This window comes from Metopolophium dirhodum, chromosome 5 (assembly GCF_019925205.1).
Source record: "Metopolophium dirhodum isolate CAU chromosome 5, ASM1992520v1, whole genome shotgun sequence".
NCBI lineage: Eukaryota > Metazoa > Arthropoda > Insecta > Hemiptera > Aphididae > Metopolophium > Metopolophium dirhodum.
In genome coordinates, this window is record NC_083564.1 from 13,515,616 (window position 1) to 13,543,487 (window position 27,872).

Consider the following 27,872-nt stretch of genomic DNA (forward strand, 5'->3'; position numbering starts at 1 on the left):
TGGAAATTGATTTTTGTAATAAGTTGGCTTTTCCGTTTGTATAAATATTTTAATGGAAAAGTTATCATGTGTTTTCATAAGTTCTTCGTGTTTTATTTTTTTTTTTAAATAAACTATTGGTACTGGCTTATAATAGTGGTTTTAAAATAAACCCGATTTATTGATGATCAAATTCAACACGGTTCTTACTTAAATTACTATGTTACTTTTCATCAAATAAAAACTATAGTTGCCAATTACTTCAATCTTAATTAGGTGCCAAAAGTTGAATTTAGTCGTCATATCCATTACGTATACCAAACAAAAATATTTTGCCCTTCCGTTATAGGTTAGGTTATGTTACCTCCTACACGGTTCCTCCCACTATACTTACCTACTCGTTTATAATGTATTTTCACATAATATGTAACAAACCACACTTAAAAAATATTAAAAATATTAAAATACTGGGAATACGAATACGACACTGACGGTGTATGGTGTGTGTACCTGAATAGTCTAACTGAAACGCCGTGTGACAATAATACAATATGCATATTATTATTGAAATAACTTGACGTATAATAATAACAAATATTATTATGCGAGTTTATTATTACTCTCTAAAGCAGCATATATACAATGTTGAGTAATTAAATGAAATGTTGTCGGAAAAATGTATTATATTATTATATTTATATAAAGTTAAGATTTAGGCCACAATATGGCCAATGAATGCTACATACACAATGTATTATTACTAATTATTTAAATTTACAAAACCATTATGGTTTAAGAAATACCTGAAAAATAGTCTCCATGGTGGTAAAAAAAAAAAGAAAGAGCCGGGTCGAAAGTATGCACTACAGTTAAATATAAAACTTAATATTAATTATAATTATGACATTTTAGAAGAATTGTGCGTTTCAAAAATAAATACTTCCCAACAGTTCCAGTAATATTTTATTATTATAAAATATTATCAATATAATAATATGTATGTACACTGTAAAAATAAATATATACATATTTGTGTACTTTTGTTATAAACTAGGTATAATGTATGCATTGTAATGTGATGAAAATCGATTTTTAAACGAATTCACAACAGAAGCAGACCACCCTTGCCACCCTCCACGTCTTGGTCAATGTGAATGTAAAATCGTTTTGACACAATTATACTGCACGTCATTATACAGTTGTACACTTTTCTCGTGGTGCTCGTTATAGTCATCGGCGCTACTACACGAACCTTCAACAAATTTAAAATAAAAGGGGTGAAATATCACTGGAGTCAATTATCCCGGTTTCGCCGATTTTGATATATTTCACGCCAAACCGTAAACGCGTATTTATTTCGATTTTATGAGGCCACTCAGACTACGGCGCGTCGTTTGAAATCGATTTTTCTATGCACGGTGAACAGAAATTTAATCTTTAAAAGGAAAACGTATGATAAAAACTCGTAACAATAATATCCTATCAGATAAAACAGAATAAAAGTCGTTTAAATGGTTTTCGATGCGCAAGAATAGTATCAATAATCGTGTAATCAAGCCTATATTTAATCATTATTAAACTATTAGAAAATTTGCCACAAGCCGCTTGACTGGCCTCGCAGTTGTGTAGATAACGATAAAAATAATAATTATGAGTTCTGTTTACTTTGAAGTTTGAACTTAAACTTAGACTAAAGTGATTTTATAATTACATTATTGTTCAGGAATTTTAATACATATCATACGTGTAACTTCTTGAGTAGAAAGTGTGTTTCCACTTAAACTTATAAATCCAATACTTCCTAAGTACACATACCGTTTACATTTATTAACAAAATAATATTTATCACATTTTTCGTTACTATTATCATTATTATTATTTTTTTTTACAAAATACGTATTTTAAGCGTAATATTGATCAACATTTTTACTCAATTATTATTTTGAAAATTGAATATTTGAAATAATATATCAGCCAGTCTAGACCATCACTTATACCTAAAATATTTTTTGTAAGATATTCCATGTACTTACTTCGTATGAAACTTATAAATTCGCTTGATAAGTAATAAGTTATGAAACGTAAAATATATTATAACGATGTATGCGAATATAGGATTTATATATTTTGTATTCTATTGTTTAAAAAGTTTAGATGAAACTCATAAGAATTCAATCAGATATAAACAAGTCAATTGTATCAACTTTGCCGCATTTATAGCGTCATATATTATTATATTATTAACTATTATACCTATTATGACAAAATTCATTGTTGTGAATTTAAATGCAATGTTGGCATGAATAGGGTAAAATCGGCTCGAATATTTAAAATAAATAAGTTCCAAACTGTCAAACGACAATTGGTATACAAAGAGGCCTTTTGGTTTAATGTTTATATTAGGTATAGTCAACAATGACCGTAATTATATTGTGATTATATTGTAGGCATGTGAACAATATTTATAGCAAAAATAATTATACAATAAATAATGTAGGTAGTCGAGCGAGTAATCGTAATGCAAGTGTGTGTATATCTTGATAATAAAAAATATAGATGAAACCACCACTATGTGTAATATATTAATACGTTATATTATTATTATTATTATTATTATTATTGTACTCATAGCGGACTACATAATGTTCGTCAGAAATTACCGTTGATATAAAGTCATTGAAATGTGTACTCACTTGTACTTGAAGTTGAAATCCGTGAAGTGGACCGAACGGATACATCAGAGTGCCATATGGTGATGTAGAAAACTGAACTAACAGTTCAGGTCCACTAGACGTAGTCACGGGCACAGTTTCACCGGATCCGCAGAATCTCAACAAAATCGGATCTCTAGTTGTGTATCCATCATAAACGGTCACAAAATCTGGTACGTTGTCGCACTTGCTCCAGTCCTGTATATAATTTTTTCTCTTTAATTAGAAAAAACATAAGCAAAATCGAAATACCTATATTTTGTTTGCGTAATAAATGATATTAAACATTTTAAGATATAGCTGGTATTTCAAATGAATTTTATAAACCCAAAGTATTAGATCATCAACAACTATTGATCATTACTCATCAGATAAAAAGTTCTGAAATACAATGCAGTAAGGTTCACTATAATTAACTTCCGGTTCTATTATTTTGTTTCAATATTCCTTTTTTGAGGAATTTGCTAAAAGAACACTATATATCACACGAAGCGCACAAAGTTTAATTTTTCAACAGTTTAGCATAAAATTATTTATACGGAGTAATTTATTATTAAAAGGGTTTCATCGGGAAACAGCCTTATATAGGTTCATTAATTGCTATAACAATATTTAGCTGAAAACTGTTTTGTACCTCGAGTTAATTAACTCAAAATGGATTTAGCGTGAAAATAACAAGGTCAGAAAGTGTAGTATAGTTGGTGAAATTGAACACTTTTGTTTGAATTTAAATATAAATCATTAAAGTTAAAACCTAATTTTATTTTTCAAAACGTTGTCGTATAAATGGAAGACCTACTTATACGTAATATTATATTCCACACAATTTAAAAAATGTATTTTTTCCTTTATTGAATTACGTAGATTTAAATATATAAATGGTGATTGTATAATATAGGATATTATAACGAATACTCTAAACATATCTAGTAATTTAGAATAATATATTATGAGTTATGACGTTATATCGTACTATGTAGGGATACGAAATTTAATATCTAAGTGACTGATTTTTGTACGACAAAAACTTCACGGTAAAACGTCCCAATTTGGGACTCCCAAACCAAAAAAAAATGTATTCGAGTGTAGCAGAATTGAATAAGTACGATACCGGTCGATTCATATCCGAAGATATTAATGGGTCGTTTGCATATTAAAAACTATTTCGTTTGTTTCGATGAGCGTCAACAACAAAATAATGGATTGTTTCTTGTCAGTGATCGTCGTGATCATAATATTATCATGACAATATAACATTATTTACGTAAGTAATAATATATAAGTTCTGGAGACCCGATGAAACCCAATGACACACAAATACGGTTAGGTCATGGCCCTGCAGCGATGACCTGCACGGCTATCCTCCATACCTTCCGTTCGACGGGCTTCGGGTCAGCTCCTTCGGGATTCGTCCGATCCGTTTTGATCGACACCAGACGGCTGTACGGCTGCGTGATGGATATTAGCGCCTGTTGGCCGTACGGTATCGCGTGTTGCCGGATCGCGTAGTAGCAAGTCAAGTTCCGTGGATACAGCCCAGGGTAGTTGGGTGACTGCAGCACACACCTCTTCTTGTCGCAGTTGCTGAATATCCGTGAGCAGTAAGTGCCCTCCATCAGGTCGCCCATGTGAAACGATTCGTTTACTTCTGCGGCACAAAGGTCCGAGCGTAAAGCGTGAGAAAAAAACATGTAATAAAACATGTCGAATATAGGGAAATACGACGATATAAATTATTCAAGCCTCTGGCTGAGCGAGGGCATCGGAGGCTGCAAATTCATGATTTCTAAAAAGGCCGGTCAACAAAAGTTGTTTATTTTTTCGCAAACCTACCCCTAATATTCAACCCTGTGATATTATTTCAGCCGACGGTTTGTGTTTGGTTTATGCGACGTATGAAAACAGTGACCGGCCATCACTTACGTAAATTCTACACTGTACGCGCAGTCCAATTACTCATAAGTGTCATCCAATATTTCACACCAGTCTGAATCGACTCGTCAAGTGGTAAAAGATAAGTGATAGGTATATATAAATTATGATAAAAATGTATAGTTTAGAAATAAAGTTACCGCTGAATAACGAGTTGCTCTTATATTGTATTATTTAATTACTATATGGTCCGCTGAAGTATATAATATTATAATGTATATTTGCGAGTCTCCGAACTCGACCAAGACGATGACGACGGTCATTTGTGCGAACTCCCGTTGTACATAAAATCTTTGTTGTATTGTTTTATGGCCGTTTCGGGGTCGTTTGTCATTCCGTCTTGAAAAGCGCAAAACGGACGGGTAGTGCAGCAGATTTATGTGCCAAACACAATATAACAGACAATCGTAGTCGTCTTAATTTAATATAAATGTTTTAACAATGGATAATGGGAGTGATTACTTCTTTCTGAAATATGGTATAATAAGCGATGCCGTATACACTGTACATGTTTTAAAAATAATAAGACAATTAAACAAATTATCACAGAATTGGCGTGGTAAGTCATAGAATATAATTAAAAATATATTATGTATTACTAAAAATGTCAATTTTTTTTAGACATTTACTTTTTATTGATTAAAATTATTTTAATTTATTCGTGTTGCAATAATATTCATACATATTGTGTTATATAATCCATTATCTATACTTATATTCAAACTGGACCAACAGTCACTATTTAATTTAACTAACTATAATTTCAAATTTCTTATTTAAATTTTAAAGGACATCACAATACTACATTTTTTTTTCCTTTTTAATTTATTGGTGTATTATGGTAGTCAAAAATCTCAAATTAAAAAACAATATTTCGACGAGATATAAACGAGTTGATGAATAACCCACATGACGTCATGAGCCGACGAGTGAGCAGCTGTCCATGTTTTACGTGTAAAAGTAATTTGATTTATACAATGATTTTAATAACATACGATAGTATTTCAGAATTTTTTTCATAATTCTAAGTATATTTTTTGTGTTTATCAATCTAACTCTAATTTTGTTATATATTGCTGTGCACAAATACATCAGATATAGAACTAAATTTAGTAAAAACTTATTTTAACATGGTACTATCAATACAAAATGTATGCCCAGTATTTGGCTACAATATGGAAAAAAAGGTGCCATTATGGTTACACTGGAGGAGGTGCTTGGAACAACTTTGAGAAAAAAAGATCGGAAAATATTAAAGTGCCCTGCCAGAAAACGGAACATAAAATTTCTGTTCTTTTATATATGAGTATGTAAATAACAACTATATGAGGAACGTACATTTTTATAAAATACTTGCGAATAGTCCATTAAAAAAAGTCAATAAACAAAGTTAACAGATTTAACGTAAACAATTAAGACACCAATGACCTATAGTAGTTCAGGCGAATTTATAAAATAAAAAGTTTAAGTTTTAAGTTTCTATCAATATAGGTATATAGGTCATTGATTTAAATTTAAATTCATTCGATTTCATAATATAAATTTATTTTTCCCGCGATTACGATGTGTGCATTTTATTTTAGCTGAAGCAATAATGACCATTTGGTCTACCAATATTTTGTTGAAAATCACAGTCAATATTTATAACTATTATTATTATTTGTATGTAAAACACCCTTACAATATAAAAAATAAATAAATTCTAATAATCTATTCAAATTTCAACCGCGATATCAATATTAATTATGCTCAAACTAATATCAAATAACATTCAACATATTTAAGCAAAATATGCTTGTGCAAAAAACCCCTCCTGTATCAAGCGTTAAGCCATTATCGCAGGCTACTGACGAAAAAGTAAACACCCAAACTATCTGGTACACGGGGGATCGGGAAAGGTGGGATTTAGTGGTACCTATATATACAATAATATATTATACGCTATGAATAAAACCCCATGGCTTTATATTATACACTTTCCGTACGGATATATTCATATTTTTGTTCGGTCTAAAGCAGATAAGCAGCATGTGTACCAAAAAAAATCCACACTGCCTTAAATTTAAATACGACGTATCCCATCGAAAAAAAAAAGGTGGTTAATTTTAATCGACTTATCCGCGTAACATGTGACGCAACCAATGTCCGTCGTATTATGATGTACGTCATTGTACATAGGTATACAGTAATAGCTCGTAACTAATTTAAATACGATAAATTAACAGACCGCAATTTGACCAAGATTATAATTTTAATTAAAATAGTGATTCGTATTCATTTAATAAAAAAAATTCTCTTCGAGTCCACTCGATCAATTACACCGTTTGTAAAATTATGCGAAAACATTCAGATTGTGAAATGAGTGCAATATTGTGCACAACATATGAATATTTTTGTTAAACAATACCAAAACATATAATATTGTTATTGTAAAACAAATATATAAGGTGTAAAATGTAAATAATGTTCACTACATATTATATTTATTTTTCTGCTTTAAAATAAATATTTAGGTACCTCTATATAACTAATTAATGTAAACGAGCAAATTATTGAGGGTAATATTCTTGTTAAACACTATAATACTTATACATTAGTTGTCATTCCGTAATTTCTCAAGTAAATTAATCGTATACATCACCAAGTTTCCGTTAAACGGGTGGAAGGTACAGTTTGCATTCGCAGACACAGATTTCTTACAAATTGTTTGATCTAGTTAATGTATGCACTATGCACTAATGGCATATTGTTCAAATAGTCCAAAGTTCAATTTGACAGTTGAACAAGCAGTACACTGTACAAGTACTTGAAGTACTCACCTACTGTACGGTTACAAGTATAAATGTATAATACTGCCAAAATGTTTAAAATATTCCGACTTATTACAGTAAAATAAATTTTAAAAAAAACCGGGAAACCCGCTGTTTTGTATAGTATAATATATACTATATAAGTATCAAGTGTACCTCGTTTTTCATGTATCTGTTTAATTTAATTTCAATTTATAGTAAATCATTGCATACAAAAATCGAATCTGAGCGGAGATGGTGAAAACCTATTTATAAGGATATTCTGTCATTTAATTATATTAGTTGTACTATAGGTACTACTAATAATGCGGTAGGTTTAACTAATTTTTGCCAAAATCATCGCTCATAATATAATTAAATTATTGTTATTATACTTTTAAAGTTATAATAAGTCAATACCAACGAACAGTGTGTACATAACCTTTGGTAAAAATAGTTTAAATTTAGTTTAAATATATTGAAAATGTCATTGTGTGTAGAAAATAATAATAAAAGGAATGGCGAAAAGTTTCAAGTTCCTGCTATTAATATATTTTTAATTTCAACAAAATAACTAAAGGAAAAAATGTTATTTTTCGTTTAAATATCCGGTTTTGTCAAAATTTGAACTTAAAACTCTTATAAAAATGTCAAATGTCTATAAACTGCTAAAAAAAAGACCAAAATATTTTGAAATGTATATCACAATGTCATTATCTAGAAAATGATCGTATAAATATTTATATAATAAAACACGATCGATTTTGTCAAAAACTGGTGTAGTGTAAATATTCCAGTTTTTCCCGATAATTTTCAAAAGCACCAGTAATTACTTTTAATCCCCCCCCTCTCAGTACAAACTACTAAATTCAATTTGTAACCAAGAAGCACCCTCATTCAGAGACATATAGTTAAAGATTGAAACAATTTTAGTGCTCTCAAAAATGATGATAGACAAAAAAAAATACACATAATTTATTGTAAAACCAATACGTTAATCTCTCCCCTTAGAAATAAGAATACAAAAAAAATATAAAATTTAAATTGCATATTTAATGATAAAAAAAAATAAAAAAACCAAAATATGTTTAGATTATAGGGATTGATGTGTTTAAAGGATTCGCGACAACTCTGGAGGGAGAGGTGGTTTTGGCCTCTTCAGCATTCAATGCGAATCTAATGGTGGGTTAATGCTATGGAAGTCCGATCACTATGATTGATGAGGAACGGCATTTAGTATTGTACTATGGTTACCATAATCATAATAAATAAACAATAAAGTTGAAAGACGAGATCATTTTATCGTTAGCGTTAGCACTAATATGATCGAATTATAATATTATTCTGAATATGCGTATTACATATACCTATTACACCGGAACATCGGCGGTGATCCATTTAACGTGAGATAATCATTATTTCAAAAACTATTAGCGTTTTATAAAGGTACATTTTTACATAATTTTAAGTTGTTAAAAATATGTATTACAGTAAAAGTTAATTATATTTATTACTAAGTTTATCGTTTTCGTTTAAGATTCTGAGTAGAATGTATTGATTTTACAATGATGAGTGTTTTTTTTTGTGTGTCTGTCATCACGGTTTGGGGCAGTAAAACTGCTTCGATTTTCTTCAACAGTATCTTGTTCGATGGGAAATTGAATCTAGTAGGTGCACTCGGGAGGTTAAAATTCCCAATAGTTTTCAAAAGCACCGGGAAAAACAACATAAAAATTAAGGAAAGACGGGAATTTTTACGCAAAATCGGTTTTCCACAAAATTGATTTAGGTTTTTGGTGTAAATTTACTTGAAAATTTGATACGAGACTCCTACTATATTGTTACAATGACATTTGAAAAATATTAAAAATCCTTAGTCACAGTTTTTTTTTAGAAGCATTTAAAGTTCAACAATTGACAAAATATGGAAAAATCACGAAAATTAGCAAATTATTTTGAGTTAAAAATTCATAAAAATTTTTGTTATTAAATCTAAGATTTGAAATTGTAATGCAAGATTCCTTATAAGGTTATTTACCTTTATCAAAATAAAAACGTCTATAAATAAGTCAAATTAAATTTTTATGAGCGTTTAAAATTGATTCGATTTCTCATGTAGCGATTTCCTTATTTTGTTGTTATTCAAAAACGAATAACTGTAGATACATGCAAATTTCACTGAATGTTTATTTTATTAATTCTTATAATTGATAACATTTTCAAAATATTTTGATTTGTTTTGAGCTATTTACGGACATTGTCAGTTTTCAATTTTTTTAGTTTTTTTTCTATAAATATCAATTAAATTTTATTTGTTGTGTAAAAAAGCGTGAAAATTTAATACAAGGCATCTGATATATTGTTAAAATAGCAGTTTAAAAATATTAAAAATACATAGTCACAATTTTTTTTATAAACATTTTAAGATCGAATTTTGACAAGATTTATAAAATTTAAAATTGAATAATTATTTTGTAGTTAAAAATGTATAAAATGTTCAACTTTTATATCTAAGGATTGAAAATTTAAAACAAGATTCCACGTAAATAGTTAATTTTGTTACCAAAAAATCTAAATAATACATAAACAAAGTTTATTTTTATAGTCACTTTAAGTTAAAGATTTGGACGAAATTACATATTAAAAAACCTAGAATAACTTACTATTTTAGTTATTTTGTTGTAATTGTATAATATTATTCGTGGGTACTTGAAACTTCTAAAGTATACTATTATAATATATCCATGATAGTATCACACTATAACGGTTTGTTTTTGATGTATAACGTGTTATAAGTACCTACCTAATGGATATTGTGATATGATTAATTTGGAATTTATTATAGGTACCTATTATTATATGTCAATTTTTTTTTTAATACCATAGATAAGTATAATATATGTCATATACCTAGACTGACATACCGACTCCGCTCAAAATCTTTTTCTTATACAATGGTATTATATCATTGAATTCAAATTTAATACCATCCATTATACAGTGACCTACTTGTCACCTACTGTACAGCAGAGTAAAACTCACTTGCCCACCTTTTTTAAATTTTATTTTTGATGTGAAACATCTATGGGGGGCAGTAGGACCGGCTGTTGGCGTGCCGATGTTACCACGCGTGAACATGTAATAGGTACACCTTTAAAATAAAGAATCATTTTTCTTAAAAAATCTGAATGTTTGTTTTTGATTATTCCATGTTTATTTCCTTTAATAAACCATCTTCTCCACTTTCGTCAGTGGAATATTTTTGGGGTAGATCGATGCATAAAATCGAATTTTAGACTAGTAGTTAAGAGTTGTAAGTATTTAAAGTTTTAAATAGCGGAGTGGTGTATTGTACGGGTGTATAATCCGCATACTGTTTGTCACTATACTCTGTTCATCTAAACTTTAAAATTTCAAAGACTTCTAATAAATAACATTTCTCAAATAAGATTTTTATAGATTTAAATACTCTGAATAATATTTTGCTTCAGAATGGAAAATTAAAAATGTACGTTATAATATTGTCACTCAAAAGAGAAAAAACTTTTTAAAAAAATGGTAAAAATATACAATTTTTAAAAAATGCTATTTTGTAATGACTTAAAATTATGCAAAAGAAATACGTTCAAAAACGTTTGTGTTGTATGTAATAATGAGTGGCCCAAATCAAATGGATCACTCTGTATATTTTTTTTTCCGGTATAATCGAGAGCCGGAGAAGGAACTGTTGCTCACATTGCTTCTTCTCCGCTCACATTGCTTCTTCTCAACTTGCTTACATTGCTTCTTCTCCGCTCACATTGCTTCTTCTCACACTCTGTATATTTAGCAGAAACAATAGAAAAATATTATGGTCATGATAAAAAAAAATAATTACAAAATTTAAAAATATTATTGAAATAATTTATCAATGAATATAAATATAAAAACTATTGTATATTTGCGTATAATCGCTCATTACCTTCAAGTTTATAACGTTTATAACATTTAAAATTTTTTTTTATTAGGATAAAGGCTTCGACTACTAGGTCATTAGCGTGTGATACTGTAGGGGAGGGTTCTGTAGATTAATTTACACGTGTGTGTTTGTTTTGGCAGCATTTTTAATTTGGGCACCCGTAGGTATCTGCCATGCCCGGGTGGGGGATGGCGGCACTTGTTCTCCGGACACCGTGACTTGCCCGGATAAAAATGACACCCGCGACCGAGGTATCGAACTCGGGTCGGCTGCGTCGCAGCCGACGCCTTAGTCCGCTCGGCCACTCCGTCCCTCATTTTAAATTTATCCACCTATAAAAAGAATAGTAGGAACCTATTACCTTTTTTTTATATCCACGAACTAAATCATCCGATTCCTTAATAAACATAAATAATTGATACCTCGAAATATTAAATCAAGAAAAAAATAAAACATATCCTGACGTATATAATTCTTCCGTTTTTCAACTTCCATATAGTATGATTATATATATAGAGTTTTACTATTACTTGGATTTACGCTGAACTCGATAATTGTAATGCTACTACAATTTATTTCTAACTTAATATCGATTCTTATAGACTTTTAAATAGTTTTGATAAATAAATAATTACAGTATTTTTATTTGGCGTAAATAATTTATACACATATCACCTACTATTAAACTGCGTAATACTTTTATTAATTAAGATTAAAAACTGCATTATATTTTTTATTTTGTTTACTGGCGCACATAATTCGACGAAATTTAATCTTTTCCGGCACGTTTTACATGAATGCGTACTTGTACAATAATTACATACAATCAAGTTTATTAAGTACAAAATAAAGTTTACCTTTAAAAAAAAAACTGAAGTATAACCTTTTATAAGTATCTTATGTACGTTTATACATCGTTTACAGCCTTTCAATTTTCACGGGCAAAATGGATTGTCAATTTACCGCATTAACCGTTTGTAACGCTTTTTATAATATGTATTATGATTTATGATGTATAATCGTGTATTTAATAATATTTTCAAAATGCTCGTAGATCACGTTATTCGCATTATTTTAATTTACTACATTTAAAATTCAATCTTGCACAGTTGTATATAACCAGAGGGAACAGTGATGGAGAGTAATTATAATCGTTTAACTCGTAACATTTTGCTCGTTTTATATGAGTAAATTTATACTGTTATTGTACACGCACAGATACAACGTACAATATAGTGTGTCACGTTTGATCTCACTTTTCATTATACATCTGAATCACTTTAATGAGCATTGTACGTTAATTAATTCGTCTTCTTTCGGTCCACGTCATTTCTCAGATATCTGTATTAATAACTTATCAAGTTTAAATTTATGTTTAAGGGAGACGATTGCACCCTTATTTTTATTTAAGTTACGTACGCGCGCTTTAATCATTCATAATCACTTCTGACAGTTCCTAAGACCCATTAAGTCGACGTCAACTATCGGTACCCATATTATATACTTATTTATACCTAAATTATGGTTTTGACGTGTCTAAATATTGTGCTGTATACCAGTAATCAATATCCATGTATAGGTGAGTACATTATAAAATGTCCCATCAATGGATCGTTAATTTTTTTTAATTGACAGACATGAGTTAGTTACGCTTATAAAGTTATAGTCGAAACCTTACAGTACAAAACGATACAGGAATAATATAATTCATCGTAACTTGGAAAATTATACATAATTACATTTCGCTGACGACTTTATTAAAAATTTCAACGACTTTTAATCATTTGACTGAACGTTTAAAATTACTTTAACAGCTTTGACTAAACGACGCGACGTAGCACTATATGTCACGCTATACATCACCCGTTTTACTCAACTACATCTATTTATTTACTTTTAGTGGTGTATACTGTATACATATATAGGAACATAAATACATAGGTGCATAATATATACCTACGAACAAATACATACATAATATACATTTATATATTACTATGTAGGTACCTACTGTTCCAATTTTACAGTAGTCACTATGGTATAGTTGTATATAATTACAATTGACAAATGAAATGTGAATGCCAGTAATAATAATTGACTACATATATTAATTCCTCCATTTTATTTTTCGTTTATATAGGTACCTATATTGCTCCGGCGACTGGAATACAAATACGGTAAAACGTGACGTCGACTTATTTGACACTGTAAAACGTGTACAACGCGTATATTCGATTTAGAAAAAAATGTTTTAAATAATTTATGTAAGTACACGTGGCGAAAAGTACTTAAATAATTCTTAAACTGATGTCTGCTGCACATTTTTACGCGTACAAACTGTACAAACTTACTTGACCAATAACAACGGTATAATTGCGAATTTGTGCAACTGCAGCACTGTGTATCGATACGTATGTCCCAAAATATTATAATATACATTAAAAAATTTACTGGTGTACGGAAAAAATTGGAAATAATTACAAAACACAATATTATTAAGAATTTAGAATTGAGAAAACCAAATGATTAAAAATAGTAATTTAATACAAACTGTATCCGCTGAAATAGTGAATAGGTACTATTAAAAATATATATATATTTAATTAGCTTCTGACCCAATTTATAGATCGGACGACTGTATGGGAAAAACAAATAATACAAACAACAACGTAAAAAAAAAATACTAGTTTTCGTTTTGTTCCCAAAAACGCAAATGTACTAAATAGACAACCAATGAACGGCATATTAAAAAATAATTACGCTTAGTGTAAAATAATGGTTTCCATTTCACGAAATGGATTAAATTACATAAACTTAAAACAACTTCCAGATTATGATCGATGTTCATGAAATGGATATTCATTTCTTGAAAAACTCGATTTCACTATCACAGTTTCTCTGTTCACCCTATATATTATGTCATTCAATCGATGTCCATTTAGAAAATTGTGTAGGTATACAATCTAGTTGCAATAGCTTGAAATTTGAAAACCTTCATAACTCTTAAGTTTTTTCTTGCCCCTGAAGTACATATTTATAAGTTATATTTTAGGTATTTAACCAGGAAAACACATAAGTCAAATTTATTTTTATCCCCGTTGAGATTAGAAGTATATCGAGACTTGAGTGTATATACATACTATATAGGTTATAATATAATATACATTATAGTTTTATGATTTTGTATATTTTATAGGCATATTCTCATTTCCAAATGTATATACATATAATATACACACCTACTATAAATATAGTGTTAAAAACGTGTCCAGACTCCAGACCTTAACTTAAGCAAAACAATGTAAAAATTTAAATATCCAACTGTAAATACGAGTAGATAAATGGAATTTATTGTAAAAAAATTAATGGGTGGCTAATAACCCCGCAGTTGCATATGCCTTAATTAATTACCAGAGTTGCGTCTGGTCATTTTTAACGTAAACAAAACTTATCAATACGCTGCAAGTATAGTCTGCAACTGTGACCGGTGGTGAAGCAGCATCAAATTTATTTTAGTGAAAGAGGAAAACAAATCTACCTGCGTAAGATTAAAAACAAATCTACGATAATGAGTATAGACTTATATAATATTATGTGACGTACGTCGAGTTGCTTTCAGCGACGGCCCTCATATGAATATATAATATATATATATATAATTTGTGGTGCACTCTCGAACGAAGTAAAAATTTTAAAAACGTGTGCCCCCCTCCCTCTACCAATCCCGCGGACTTGTAGACATATATACTTATACCCTACGCAAGAATCGATAACGTCGTTATGCGCGGGCACAATATGATATATATAATAGTAGGTATATAGGATACCATCTCTCTATATAAGTTGTGGCGGGGCACGCACCGAAGATATTTGTGAAATATTCTGTGGGACGGTTATAATATGACCTAACCTAAAAGTACATTGTCATAGTTAAAACAATATGAATTATTATAATATGTATATACAGCTGATGGCAGCTGATAGGTTGAAGCGGCGGTGGCGATTGGCGTGACGACGACGACGATCTGCGCAGCATCTATTGTTATACGTCAAGGCATGTGCGGCGCATTTCCCCAGCCTCCCCCCCCCTCAACGAACGCGTGTATTTTCATATTGTATTTTTTCGCAAACAATAAGTGCGCAATTCCTGTGTGAGTTTGTTCTCGTCAGCCTGGAGGGGATTCGGTCATAATTTTTCAAAATATTGCCACTTTGCCACGCCGCACGTAGCTGTTTGCAGCCAGCACTCTGCTCAGAGTAAAAATTCGAATCGATATTATTGGCCACAAATGAAAAATAACGAACATTTGAATTCGTTCTGTCGCCGCCGGAGGTGAACATAATTTTACTAGTAAAAACGACAATGATATAGGTACTGTACAATAATATTGTAATAATTACAATTTTTTTTTCGACAACACGGATTTCACAAAAATTCTGAAAACATAGTTTTACAGTTTTACACGAACCGCACTTCAGTGAAACGCACTAATTTTTCGCAAAAATATTACATTTAAATAAGATAGTTTTGGTGTGAGAAATTGAGGATTGGTGAAACTTAAGTTATATAATAGATAATTATGTTTCCATTCTTTTGCATGTAAGTTTGTGTCTGCGTGCTTTGTGTCGCGGTGCGAATAAATCCATTTGGCCTGCTAACAAACTATGTTATTTTATGTTATTATAATTTATAAATAAATATTTTGTACCGGGTCACGTGTAAATAATTTAATAATAAGCATTGAATTCCGATAAAAAAAAATAAAATAAAAAAAATACCGTAAAATATATTGAACTGCTGCAGGCAAGTTATTACTATTTCGTCGAAAGAAAAGAAATAGAAATTTCCTACGTTCGTTTCGTAATTTGATGTAACAACACGATAGTTGTATTATGGCCAACTACAATATTAGGAGGTACTTGATTATTGTCATGTATTGGGCCATAAAAATTAATTTCGCAAATTAATCAAAATCCTAACCAATTATTAATTATCAATTAAAAAAATCAGCTTTATCTTACGGACTTTCATTTGTATAATATACGTATATACCTAATATTATATTATTCACAAGTTCCGCTTGCCTATCTTGTATAAGGTAATCATTATAGTTTAAACATTAACGCCACACATCTATGACGATGAAAAATGTCAACCGTCTTTTTTAAAACACTTTGACATATTTCATTACGACCCGTCATAAAGATAATGAAACTTTTGTTGGTAATTCCGTCGAATGTCTCTTGATATAAAATCGAGTTACGATAGGGTATACGATCACAACGACTTTTGAACATCGTTTGTCAGTTTTCCGCCCGCACAATGAACATTAATATTCATAAATTCCTGTACACATTATACACCTATAATACGCGTGACTTTACACAAAAGCATTTCCGTTTATTACAACTTATTTCAATATTTACGCGTGTACCTACTTCTACAATGTTTACGTTAGAAATTATGTCGTAATACTCGTAAGTTATACACAGTTATTTGTCCCTTTCAACTACATCTAATATAATAAATTTCAATCAGATAAATTATGAGGCCACGTAATTGTGGCCGTAGTTGGTCGTTGTTTGACCGTTTACCTGCCAATATTGGTCTTTGGTTCGGCGTTATATACAAGGACGGTTTTCGATATATATATATATTATATATATAATATATATAACGACGAATTCGGAATCGCCACAATAGTTTTTAACAATTAATGCGCTAAAGCGTACAGACGATAAATTTAAGTTAATTAAAAAGTTAACCTCTACGGAAAGTTTTAATGGGCTGCAGTAATAAACATTAGCGTAATAACGGCTTATCAGCGTTTTTACGGTAACTGTGATACGCACAATTCGAATACTAAACGGAATATGTGTTTTTATAGCGGCAGTCGACGATTAATATTGATTATACACATACCGTTTCGATTTCGTCGGTAATAAGAATATATATAAGACTCTTGTTTCAAAGTGAGTATTTATTTCGATTACTCGTCGGACATTTATCACGCTCCGCGTGCCGCGGTCCTATAGTCGAACTGTATACCGTCGTGCAGAGACGTATGCACCAACCGTTTGTGTAAACATTTTAGCCGTTTCAATAATCGAGACGTAATACACTGGATTTGCGCGAGTTGCGATGATACTGCGTAACACATCGACCGATTAATAATGGACCAACGCCACCCACATACGTGACCCACCCACCCCGCGTGGCACGCATACGCGCGTGGCCACGGGGTGGAATATTATCGTCAATATTTCAGAATTCCCAGCGTTAGCGATTTAAATCACGTTCGCTCGAACATAATAATAATGTAGGTAGGTATAGACGGAAAGGATTTTCATCATTTTTGCATTATTTTTTCTACAAGTGCTACAAAATGCTAACCGAACTAAAACATTTTATTTCACTACTATAATATGTAAAACGATTCAGAGTAAAAAGTAATTTTTATTTCGCATTTCCTACACTTTTTCGTATGAATTTTTCACATATTTATGGTTATCTTAATTGTTTACATATTATGTATGTGTGCATGTACGTATGTGTGTATGACGTATGCATTTGTATTAGGTATGTACGTGCATCTTGTACTTTGAAACTAAAAAATAAAAATATGTATGAATTCTTGTCTTGTGCATTTGTATATTCATTTAATGTCGTCTTAAATATGTATTTACGTTTTTAGCCGGGTGCATGTATATAACTTAAATGAATTATTCACAATTACCTACTTCGTTTGATAGTGAAAAAGTAATACACAGTTTGTCATTAGGTTTTAGATTATAAAATATCAAATATCAAACTAACCCTGTAACAACGGCATGAGTTAATTTGAATTTCTTGGTAATTTCCTGAGGTAATGTTTTTTAGATCTTTTATAGCATTTTTGCATTTTTGGCCTGACAATATATCGTAAGTACAGTGGATACTTAACGATGTTTCGCGCGGGGTGGAATTGAAAAAGTCCGTGTATCGCAGTTTTTGGACGATGGTGATATTAAGTAGTACAGATAACATATTCTTATTATTTATTAACAATATTATGTGTGTAGTACGTAAACAATAAACATATTATAACGTTATGTATCATTATAACTATTAAAGTCGAGATTGTTTTTCGCTCGTTTCAAATCTCAAATTCTCAGACTTAGTAGGCCCAGACCTGTTTAGTTCGGGATATTTTTTTTTTTAATCAAATCGTTTTTCCTTCGTATTATACATATATAGTGCGGCCGCTATTACAATTATCGATCAATTAATTATTATAATATTGTGATTATTAATAATAATATCCATTGAGCCCCGTGGGCGACTTACTCGCAAACATTTTTTGCTCGCCGTACCGGACGACCGCGCGGTTCCGGTTGAGCATTTTGTAGCCCAGTCGGAAGTCGAAGTTGTAACCCGTGTTGTCCAGGCTGGACAGCGTGTACAGCCGGACCAGCAGAGTGATGGAATTCGTCTCGCTGTAGTAGTGAGCAGGCGCCCAGGACGTGCCACACCAGCCACCCGACACGGCCGGCCTGTCCGATTCGGTGATGTGAAGGTCGCCGTCCGGACATCCAGCGTTCGTGTACGAAGCAAACCGCCCGATGGTGAAACTGTCCAAAGTCACCTGCTCGACAAGACACACATGTAAAAGTGTAAGTATTGCGTACAAGAGTTTGTCATTGTAGTGGTAAATGTAGAAAATGTTTTCGAACTGTTTGATCGGACGAACACTCAAATACCTACACACTGGTATAATATTATGTGCTTTGAAGGTGGCACATTCGCGGATTATTACATAACGTTATCGTATAAGAGAACAGAAAACCCGCAGCATAATATAATATCCGTTTTGCAGTAGAAACACGCAATATGGCAAATTTGCGTTCAGCAGAATCGACGTTGTGGTGTTGGCTTTGATATTATTAGAGCGAATCGACCCGTCATCAAATTTAAAGGCAGGACAAACTATATAGTATATTATTTGAGGCAACCCGTGGGATTTTATTAATATATATTCGCTTAAAGCGAGATATAAATGTGTAAACTATTGGTATTTTACAACGCTCATAAACTGCCTTTAAAATTTAAATAGCAATAATAAAACCTATGAAATACCCTGGATAATATCGTTACCTTTAAATTTAATAATAGATAAATTCACTATTATATCAAACATATCAACACGCCATGTTCTGTCACGTGTGTAAGGCGAACACTAGTAATATCTTTTTTATATCATCTAATACTAGTATTTGCTAATTTTATACTAATATAGGTACGCGTAATATTGTATGTATCCAAAAATTACATAATTATGATACTCGCTGACCAAATATGTTGTAAATGAGATAATAATATGACAATTTTCCATAATACATTTATTTGGCTGCTACTCGACGTTTTAAACATCTAAATTCTAAACAGTAATAACTAATAAGCTAATAGTATAATTTATTAAAAAGTGTCGACGCGTTTCAATAACATATAATATTAATATTATTATGTATTATGATCACACGGCGGTATGGATAGGCATTTTCGGTACACCACTGCCATTGTCAGTTTGTCCGTTATCATAACACAAAATGATGGGTAACAAAATATTATTATGTTGCTTTTTTTTATAATTAGCTTATTAAACTTATTCATAAAAATATTAAAATATATAATACATTATTTTATTATAAAATTATTATTTGTTTGTGTGTGTGTGTTTAGATTATTGTAGAAGAAATACGGTCACCACTATGATGACAGGAAAAAATTAATGTTTTAAAAATTGTAATTGATCCAGACATTTGAAGACGGACTGTGGCCTAGATTCCCTCACTATTATATTATATATAAGTACCGTATATAGTCAAGAGTGGATCCTAGGGGTTGGCTAAGGGGAGACACAGCCGTTTTTTTTCATTTTCTCTAGTTTGAACCGTTAGAGCATTGTGATGGAGTTTTTTTCTCAATAAAAAAAAAAACTTTAATACACTTTGTTGCTAGGTAGGTATAATAGTGGAATTTAGAAGTTAGACTATATGAATTGATAGAGCTGAAAAACTTTTTCTTCGTCATCGGACTTTTGAAAGACTTTGCAAGATTTACGACGGGTCAACAATATTGGAATGTGCTAATATCAGTCGTGGTTAAATAATGTACCCACATAGAAATTAAAGTACCTATATTAACGGAAATAAAATAAATCGTTTAGTTATTAAAATGAATAGTAATATTAAAATAACCCTATAAAAACTACTGTAACATATTATTCACTACAGCAAGGAAAACAATAATAATTTAAAATCATTCATTCAACATACCAAATAATTTATACTACTTATAACTTCTTCTGTTTTTTATTCATAGATCACTGACGATATAAGACAGCGTATATAACCTATAAGTGTACAACGTATAATATAGAGTTTTAACTCTTAAATCTTAATAACAATTATTATTTGCGCCTTTCGTAGAGACTTATAGTTTATATTTTATTATCAGGATATTAAATCAATAAAGTCAAGTAACATTTAGTAACTTATTTACTTATATTATATTAGTCATTAATATTAATCTATAAATATTAATAATTTGTAAAAATATTCAATGTAAAATAAATACTAGATTCAATTTTACGTCAATTTTATATTTTTGTAAAACCATTTTTAAGAACTATTATCCTTAATACAAACATTTAATAACTAAGAAACTACTCATTCAAATTTTGAATTAGGTACATAAAAATGTTCAACAAATAATCTACTAAGTAATTTACAGAAAAAACAAGGGCTTCTCATTTAAAAAATCAGAGGTTTGTACTTGTTACAATATAGGTCACTCCTTAAGTAGTACAACAAAATTCAAGAATTTGAGTATATTATATATTATGATCTTTGAGTATATTAAAAAATTTCCAAAAATAAAATGTTAATGCAATCATTATTAAAAGAAAAATGGGGATGAGTATGTTTGGTGAATCACTCTGTATATATAGGTTTTACATAAAACTGATTTTACCACTTATACGAAAGTATAATCTTAAATGCAAAGCAGGCCACGTAATTCATACTCGCGATGTGGTACTCTCTCAAATTGAAAATGTATTTTTTCCAAACCTTAATCGTTTGAATTTAAAATAAAAATTCTCAAACGATTTTTACTTTAGTTTCATTAGTGTAACTACGTTGGCCAACCGAAAACAAATACCCGCCCGTACTGTTATCAACATTTGCCGTTAGCAAAACGCAAGTTTGCTCTTCCGAATAAATTATAATACAACATACATATGTATTTCACGTCCTCTTTTCGCAGAAGTAAAATTGGCACGGACCGTTTTATTTTCTGGGACATTAACATTGATCGATATCACTATCGCATAATATAATTTGTATTACCCCATTTTGTTCTTTTCACAAAGACGATAATATTATATAAATATAATTGAAAACGATTAAATCACTATTATTATTTTATATTGGACTTACTCACTAATTAAATTCTACATTAATAATTAATTTAAAAACTTAAAATGATTAAATTGGTACTAAACAAAATGTTGTATTGACATACTTTGGTCTGTGATTTTACAAATCATAATTAAAAGTTTAAATCAAAAAATAAATGTAATATCTTCAATTAGGTGATTACAAGACAACTGACAACTTTCGAAGCTGTTTTTTTTCACTTATTCGCTTCGCTTTGTTCACCACGACGCGGGATATTGGTGTATTAAATTTGAAAGCAATTTAATATAAATCATTTCATAAGAAAAATGATTCTGGGCCGAATTTGGTTAAACCGCTTGCTGATATTTATTCAATATTTTTCAACAGCTGTCGTCAATCTGTTCTTATACGTCTTGAATGTATAACCATTGAGAAAATCACAGTTAGCCACGGCATCTGTTTTGCAATTATTGATATAATATCACATTTATTTATATTAAATTAAAATTAATATTAGGTATTGTAAAATCAATCCCATTCAAATAAACAATGGGTACCATTTCACTGTATATAATTAATAAAGCATTATATATATTATGTTTTGTATTCAATAATTGTGTACATTTTGAAAGTAATTCATACAACTAATATTGTTTAATTATAGGCTAATGAAATAAAACAACTGATTCATTAAAAATATGGGTTGGATTGCAAATGTGATCTGTGAACAAATCAGTTATATTATATTATGCACAATTTAAAATTCACAATCGAAACACTGATTTTCTAGATGTAACTATCCATTAAAATAACTAATTGTTTTTAATCAAATACAACAAAACTTTATCACAAATATTATACTATATAGGTAACTATAATACTTGGGTCTGTCAAAAAAAAGTTACATACATATTTTTTTTCTAAATTTATTTTTTTTTCAAATAGGTATCGATCTAAAAATTTGACGGATTCACATTTTCACTCAATAAATATTTTTCAGTATAATTGGAAATACAAATTTTGTTTTATGAAGTAATTTCTGCCGTTACAAATGTGCATGCTAAGCCTACATTGTATTTAAATAACACAGTAAAACTTGACTAACAATATTCTAATGAATTTTCATTTATAACTTGTATATTGTATATGTTTAATGTTTATCATAAATATAAAATAAACTAGACATGGCATACTCATAACTTCGCAGTAATATAAAATATAAAAACATTTTAAAATTAATATTAATTTTATAAATGTATTATACAGTTTTTATAGTTTTCCATTCTACAACAATTATTAACGATATTCACAATATTTTGTTTTTAATTCAATAATATTAATGTTAACAAGTTAAATATATTATTATGTTTTAACGTTCTTTGTTTACAATAATAATTGATCAGTGCCACATAAATTGGTCATAATTTTCGGCGATTCTCCGAAACATTTTTAACAGAATCAAAATAACGTCAATCTTTTCAATTATTTTAATAATAAATAAGGAAACGTATTAAAACGATCCATTCCCACTGCTAATTAATTATCAAATTATGTGTTGCATAATACAGTATTATACTGTTGAATTTAAACAGTATAATTTACATCACTGAATCAGAATAACTAAATATATTATGTGTTTCGGTAATTGAATAACCGATTTCTGTATTTAATATTATATTGATATCGTTTTAGTTTCTAGCATAGTAAACACAATTCATATAATACATCAATACGATTATTTAATTCACATTTATTCAGTTTTCTGTTCTAAAAGTAAAATTTATCCACTTTATCTCTTCGAGTGGATTTGAAACTGAATTGAATAACTTATAGTACTGCCATTGACATTATGCTAAAATATTATTTATTCCAAGAGTAATACTTGAATTATTTCAAATTTACATAATTTACATGATTTAATATTTGTTAATACTTATTTCCATTTCAATGGTAATCGTTTTCCTTCAAATTATTACAGCACCTATCCCTGAGATTAAATATAATAATTATTAATTTATAAATAATAATAAACAATATTATAATTCGATTTACTTTTAAATTATATTTCTTCGTGATTTAAAATAGTTGTTTTAGAACATAAAAACGTTATACTTAACTAAAATATATATAGTATTTAAGACCTTAAGTAATTATTTAAATTGTAAATCATTCCCAAAGTGTTCTTCAGATAATTTAATATGGCAAGAATTCAAAAAAACTAACCTATACTCCACATAAATAAATATGGATTATATTAATATAATATATAGACTATTATATAGTCTACTTATTCGGGAATTTTGATTATCTATGTATCATTTACAATTCAAAATGTTTATGCTTGGTAAATATTTTGAAAGATAACACTAGTAAGTAGTAATAATCTTAAAAATTGGTATCGTTTTTAAAAACAATTTTTTACTTAATTTAAAATCACTATAAAACAAAATGTTTGAAAAAATTACAATTATAACTATTTTCATCATTATAATTCTTAAAGTTTTTTTTACATTTTTTAATTACAATATTATAATGACGGTTGTTAAAGTTTTGATGAGTGGAGTAGTGCACCTTCATTTCACACATTTAAACTTCAAATACTTATAAGTTATAACCATCTAATCAATAATAAAATTCATTTTTTAATATATCTATACATCGAAAGCCTCAGATCAAAATTCTAATTGGAATATTAAACTTCAATATATACTGCAGTACAAAAAAGTAAAAAATAATGACGATACAAAATTTTTGTTTTGCAGTGGCTTCAAATAATATGAAAAAAACTCTTCAAAATTGTTAATCATTTTTGAGAAAATAAGAGGAAACTGCTATAAGAATCATGCTGTACGTACGTTGAATATCAAACGGGAAATTTGGATATTATAATTTTAAGTACGTACAAAATTCAAGTCTATCTGACCATGAAATATTAATTCAAAAATGTACGTAGGTACTACTTTATTTTTTTCATACTTAATTAATGACTCCAAATTTAAATTTAAGGACGTTACTTGTGTTTATTAAATATGTGCTCACTTGTATTAGATCTCCTAAATGATGACCTGGTGCCACGAGTTTTATAAAGCAGACGAATGGCAACTTGTCGGGTTTCGGGCGATGTAATTCGAATTCGTACGTTTTTCCGACATCTCCATAATAAGTTCGATTGCACGCTGTAACAAAAAAAAGAAAATTACTTTAGTATGCGGTCGAAAATATTAGTCAGTACCAATATGACAAAATATTATAATGAACCTTCCGTATCGGGTAAGAACTCATAGTCCATAGGCATAATGCAAAGTGGCATAGATCACTCGTATGATGTTATTATAATGTATTATTATCATCGACACGTCTAGACGCGTCGTTACGATTGTCGAAAACGAAAACCTTCGTACACCGACATAATAATAATAAATCAAAACCAGGCCAGGGTAGCTTTTTAAGGAAACTGTCTGGCGGATTACATAAAACTACATGCGCGGCGGCGGTAATAAGTACCGTTCGTTGTATAGCTCGTACTGCAGCTGACGCGTAACAGAGTAATAAAGTTTACAAGCTAAAGCAGTTATAATTTTTGCGGGTAAAAGCATGAAATGCAATTTATATCTCGGACAATACACGAAAGATTCAATGTTATATTCGGAACAATGTTTCGGTTTCGTGCATGTCATGCAACAGCAGCTTAATCTCGTTTAACAAAAAGAAGAGAGCAGGGTAAAATAAAAACGTCATCGCTTATTATATACGGCTGACAGTCCAATGAAATATGTTTCAACAAATTTGCGCAAACAAATCATCAGTTGAACAGAAAACTTTACAGTAGTACCCTATAAATATCTGAAAAAATATAATATTATTACCCAAAATTACCAACAACTGGAGTAAACGTCCAAGTGTGGGGTGCGTCGTGTACCTATACCAAACACGATTTGTGCACAAACACGCCAATCACGTTCAATTATCTATTGAAAAGTTTTAGAGTAGAAAAAAAAAGCAACTTCGACAATAATAATCGTATTTCGACATAGGTATGGTATTATAATATAATGTAGACTGTGCGGGTTACCTATAATAAGTACTCGAAAATCGTCGTGAAAAACATGTTTTCCCTTCGAACGCACAATCGTTATTGTTATTAATAAAAACTCCTCGCAGGTACCTACACGCGATTTAAAAAGCGAAAAGTTTTTCCGAGTGGTTTTACAGCTGCAGCGAACAACGGCGGCGTTAGTACCTACACGTAAAGGTAGGTATACACATTTGTATATTCAAATTGATACAATACGTGTAACAGTAAAGTTACGGTGATGTATTATTTAATAGCGACGGCTGACAAGTTTATATTACTGCAGTAGTTCCTTTTCTTTTCTGCAAATAGCTATGTGTAGAATAAAATAATTGGTTCCGCGACGACCGTCGTCCGTATACATTCAGCGGATATAAACAAAACGTGTTGGTTGTAAGACGTATATATAGAGACGTGTAACATTATTATTCCCAACATCGGGAAATATGTAAAACCATTTTTAGACAGTTCGTGGGCGGATTATATTTTCACATATTATTATTATAACGAGCCGGTGGTGATATTATTACATTTAAAGACATCTCGGCTGTCTATTTGCTCGCGGTAAATCGTTGCTCATTATACAATAATAATAATTTATTCAATTGAATGAAACGGGCCGATGCCTGCAATAGAACAAATAGTTTATAAATAATTAGAGAACAATATCACAGAAGAACTATAACATTAAATGTAATAAGTACCTATTTTTACATGATATGTTATAACATTTACAACGAGTATCTTAAATATTATAATAATACCATTTTTAGGCGCACACAGTATTACATATATGATGTAAACGTTGCAGTTCATGTGATCATTTAAATATTTAATATCTACCTTAAAGATGAGAAGAAAAATTCAACTCTCGTCGAGAGCTTATTGCACAGAGCCATGCCCTAGAATTGGTGAGTTTTTGAAAAATGTTGTGCCGTGTACTGATATATACAAAACATGGACGTAGAACGGCTGTTGAAGGTTGCGATATTAAAAGGAATACAATTTGTTACGATTTAATACAATTTATTTACAATAGAACAGGGACATCAGTGGTACAATTAATTAACTTAAAAATAAAAATTATATCAGCTAGTTCACGTCTGGAAGATGAGGCTGGAATGTTTAGAGAGGACACCTAATTTTGTGTACTGCAATCGTGGTATAATCATAAGTATATAGATAATATACTGTTAAAAGAACTTACACAGAAATAGCGTTATGAACAATTATTCTTCAACACAATATATATGCGTGCACGAAAAATGTCCCTACAAACGATATGTAGAGCGTTTTGTGACGAAACAAAATCATATCAATAACGACATTACATACTCGAGATACATCAGTACAACAATAGTATACCGCATATACCTACAGCACATTATATGATTACACAGGTGGTACTTTTCGCCAGACCGCGGGTTTTACAACTTACAAGCCATATTCCGTCCAAAGGATTACGGCCGTTTGCCCTCGCGTAATTTATTCATCAACTGCGGACGAATTATAATTTATAATTGCTTTATGTCACGACCGCCGCGCCGCTTTGCACCCGAGAAATCACAGCCAGCCCCCCCCCCCCCCATCACAACCGCCACCGCCAAATATACCTAATGCGATCGAGCGCGTGTTTTTTGGCTCCGTCGCGCGGACCATCACCACCGCCGCCCCGAAACTTAACCCACATAACATTTACATAACAAACGTCGTGTAAAAGTACACATCGAGAACAGGTACCTACGATATTTCAATAAACATTCCGCACAGGCGTTGTGCTCGAAGCGGGCGCATTACCATAATTATTATTATTATTAGCGCGCGAGGCGATCTTCGGTCGACTGAAATAGCGTTGTCGTAGCGTACCTATATAATATGTTTATGTATATTATGTATATTATTATTATTATTATTATTATTTACGCGAACGCCACACCGAAGACGACCGCATTGCGTCTCGCACGGTGCCAAAGCCAAACCGAAGTTTTCTG

At 30.4% G+C, this 27,872-nt stretch overlaps 1 protein-coding gene across 1 annotated transcript in view; it reads right to left on the reverse strand.

Annotated features, from left to right (window-relative positions):
* LOC132944764 (uncharacterized) overlaps positions 1–27,872 on the reverse strand; it is a 58,647-nt gene that overhangs the window by 14,323 nt on the left and 16,452 nt on the right. The window contains exons 2-5 of the mRNA XM_061014247.1: positions 24,849–24,985; positions 18,697–18,994; positions 4,061–4,338; positions 2,673–2,888 (exon numbers count right to left, since the gene is read on the reverse strand). Coding sequence (XP_060870230.1) covers positions 2,673–2,888; positions 4,061–4,338; positions 18,697–18,994; positions 24,849–24,985 — 929 coding nt within the window. The remainder of the gene's footprint in view (positions 1–2,672; positions 2,889–4,060; positions 4,339–18,696; positions 18,995–24,848; positions 24,986–27,872) is intronic.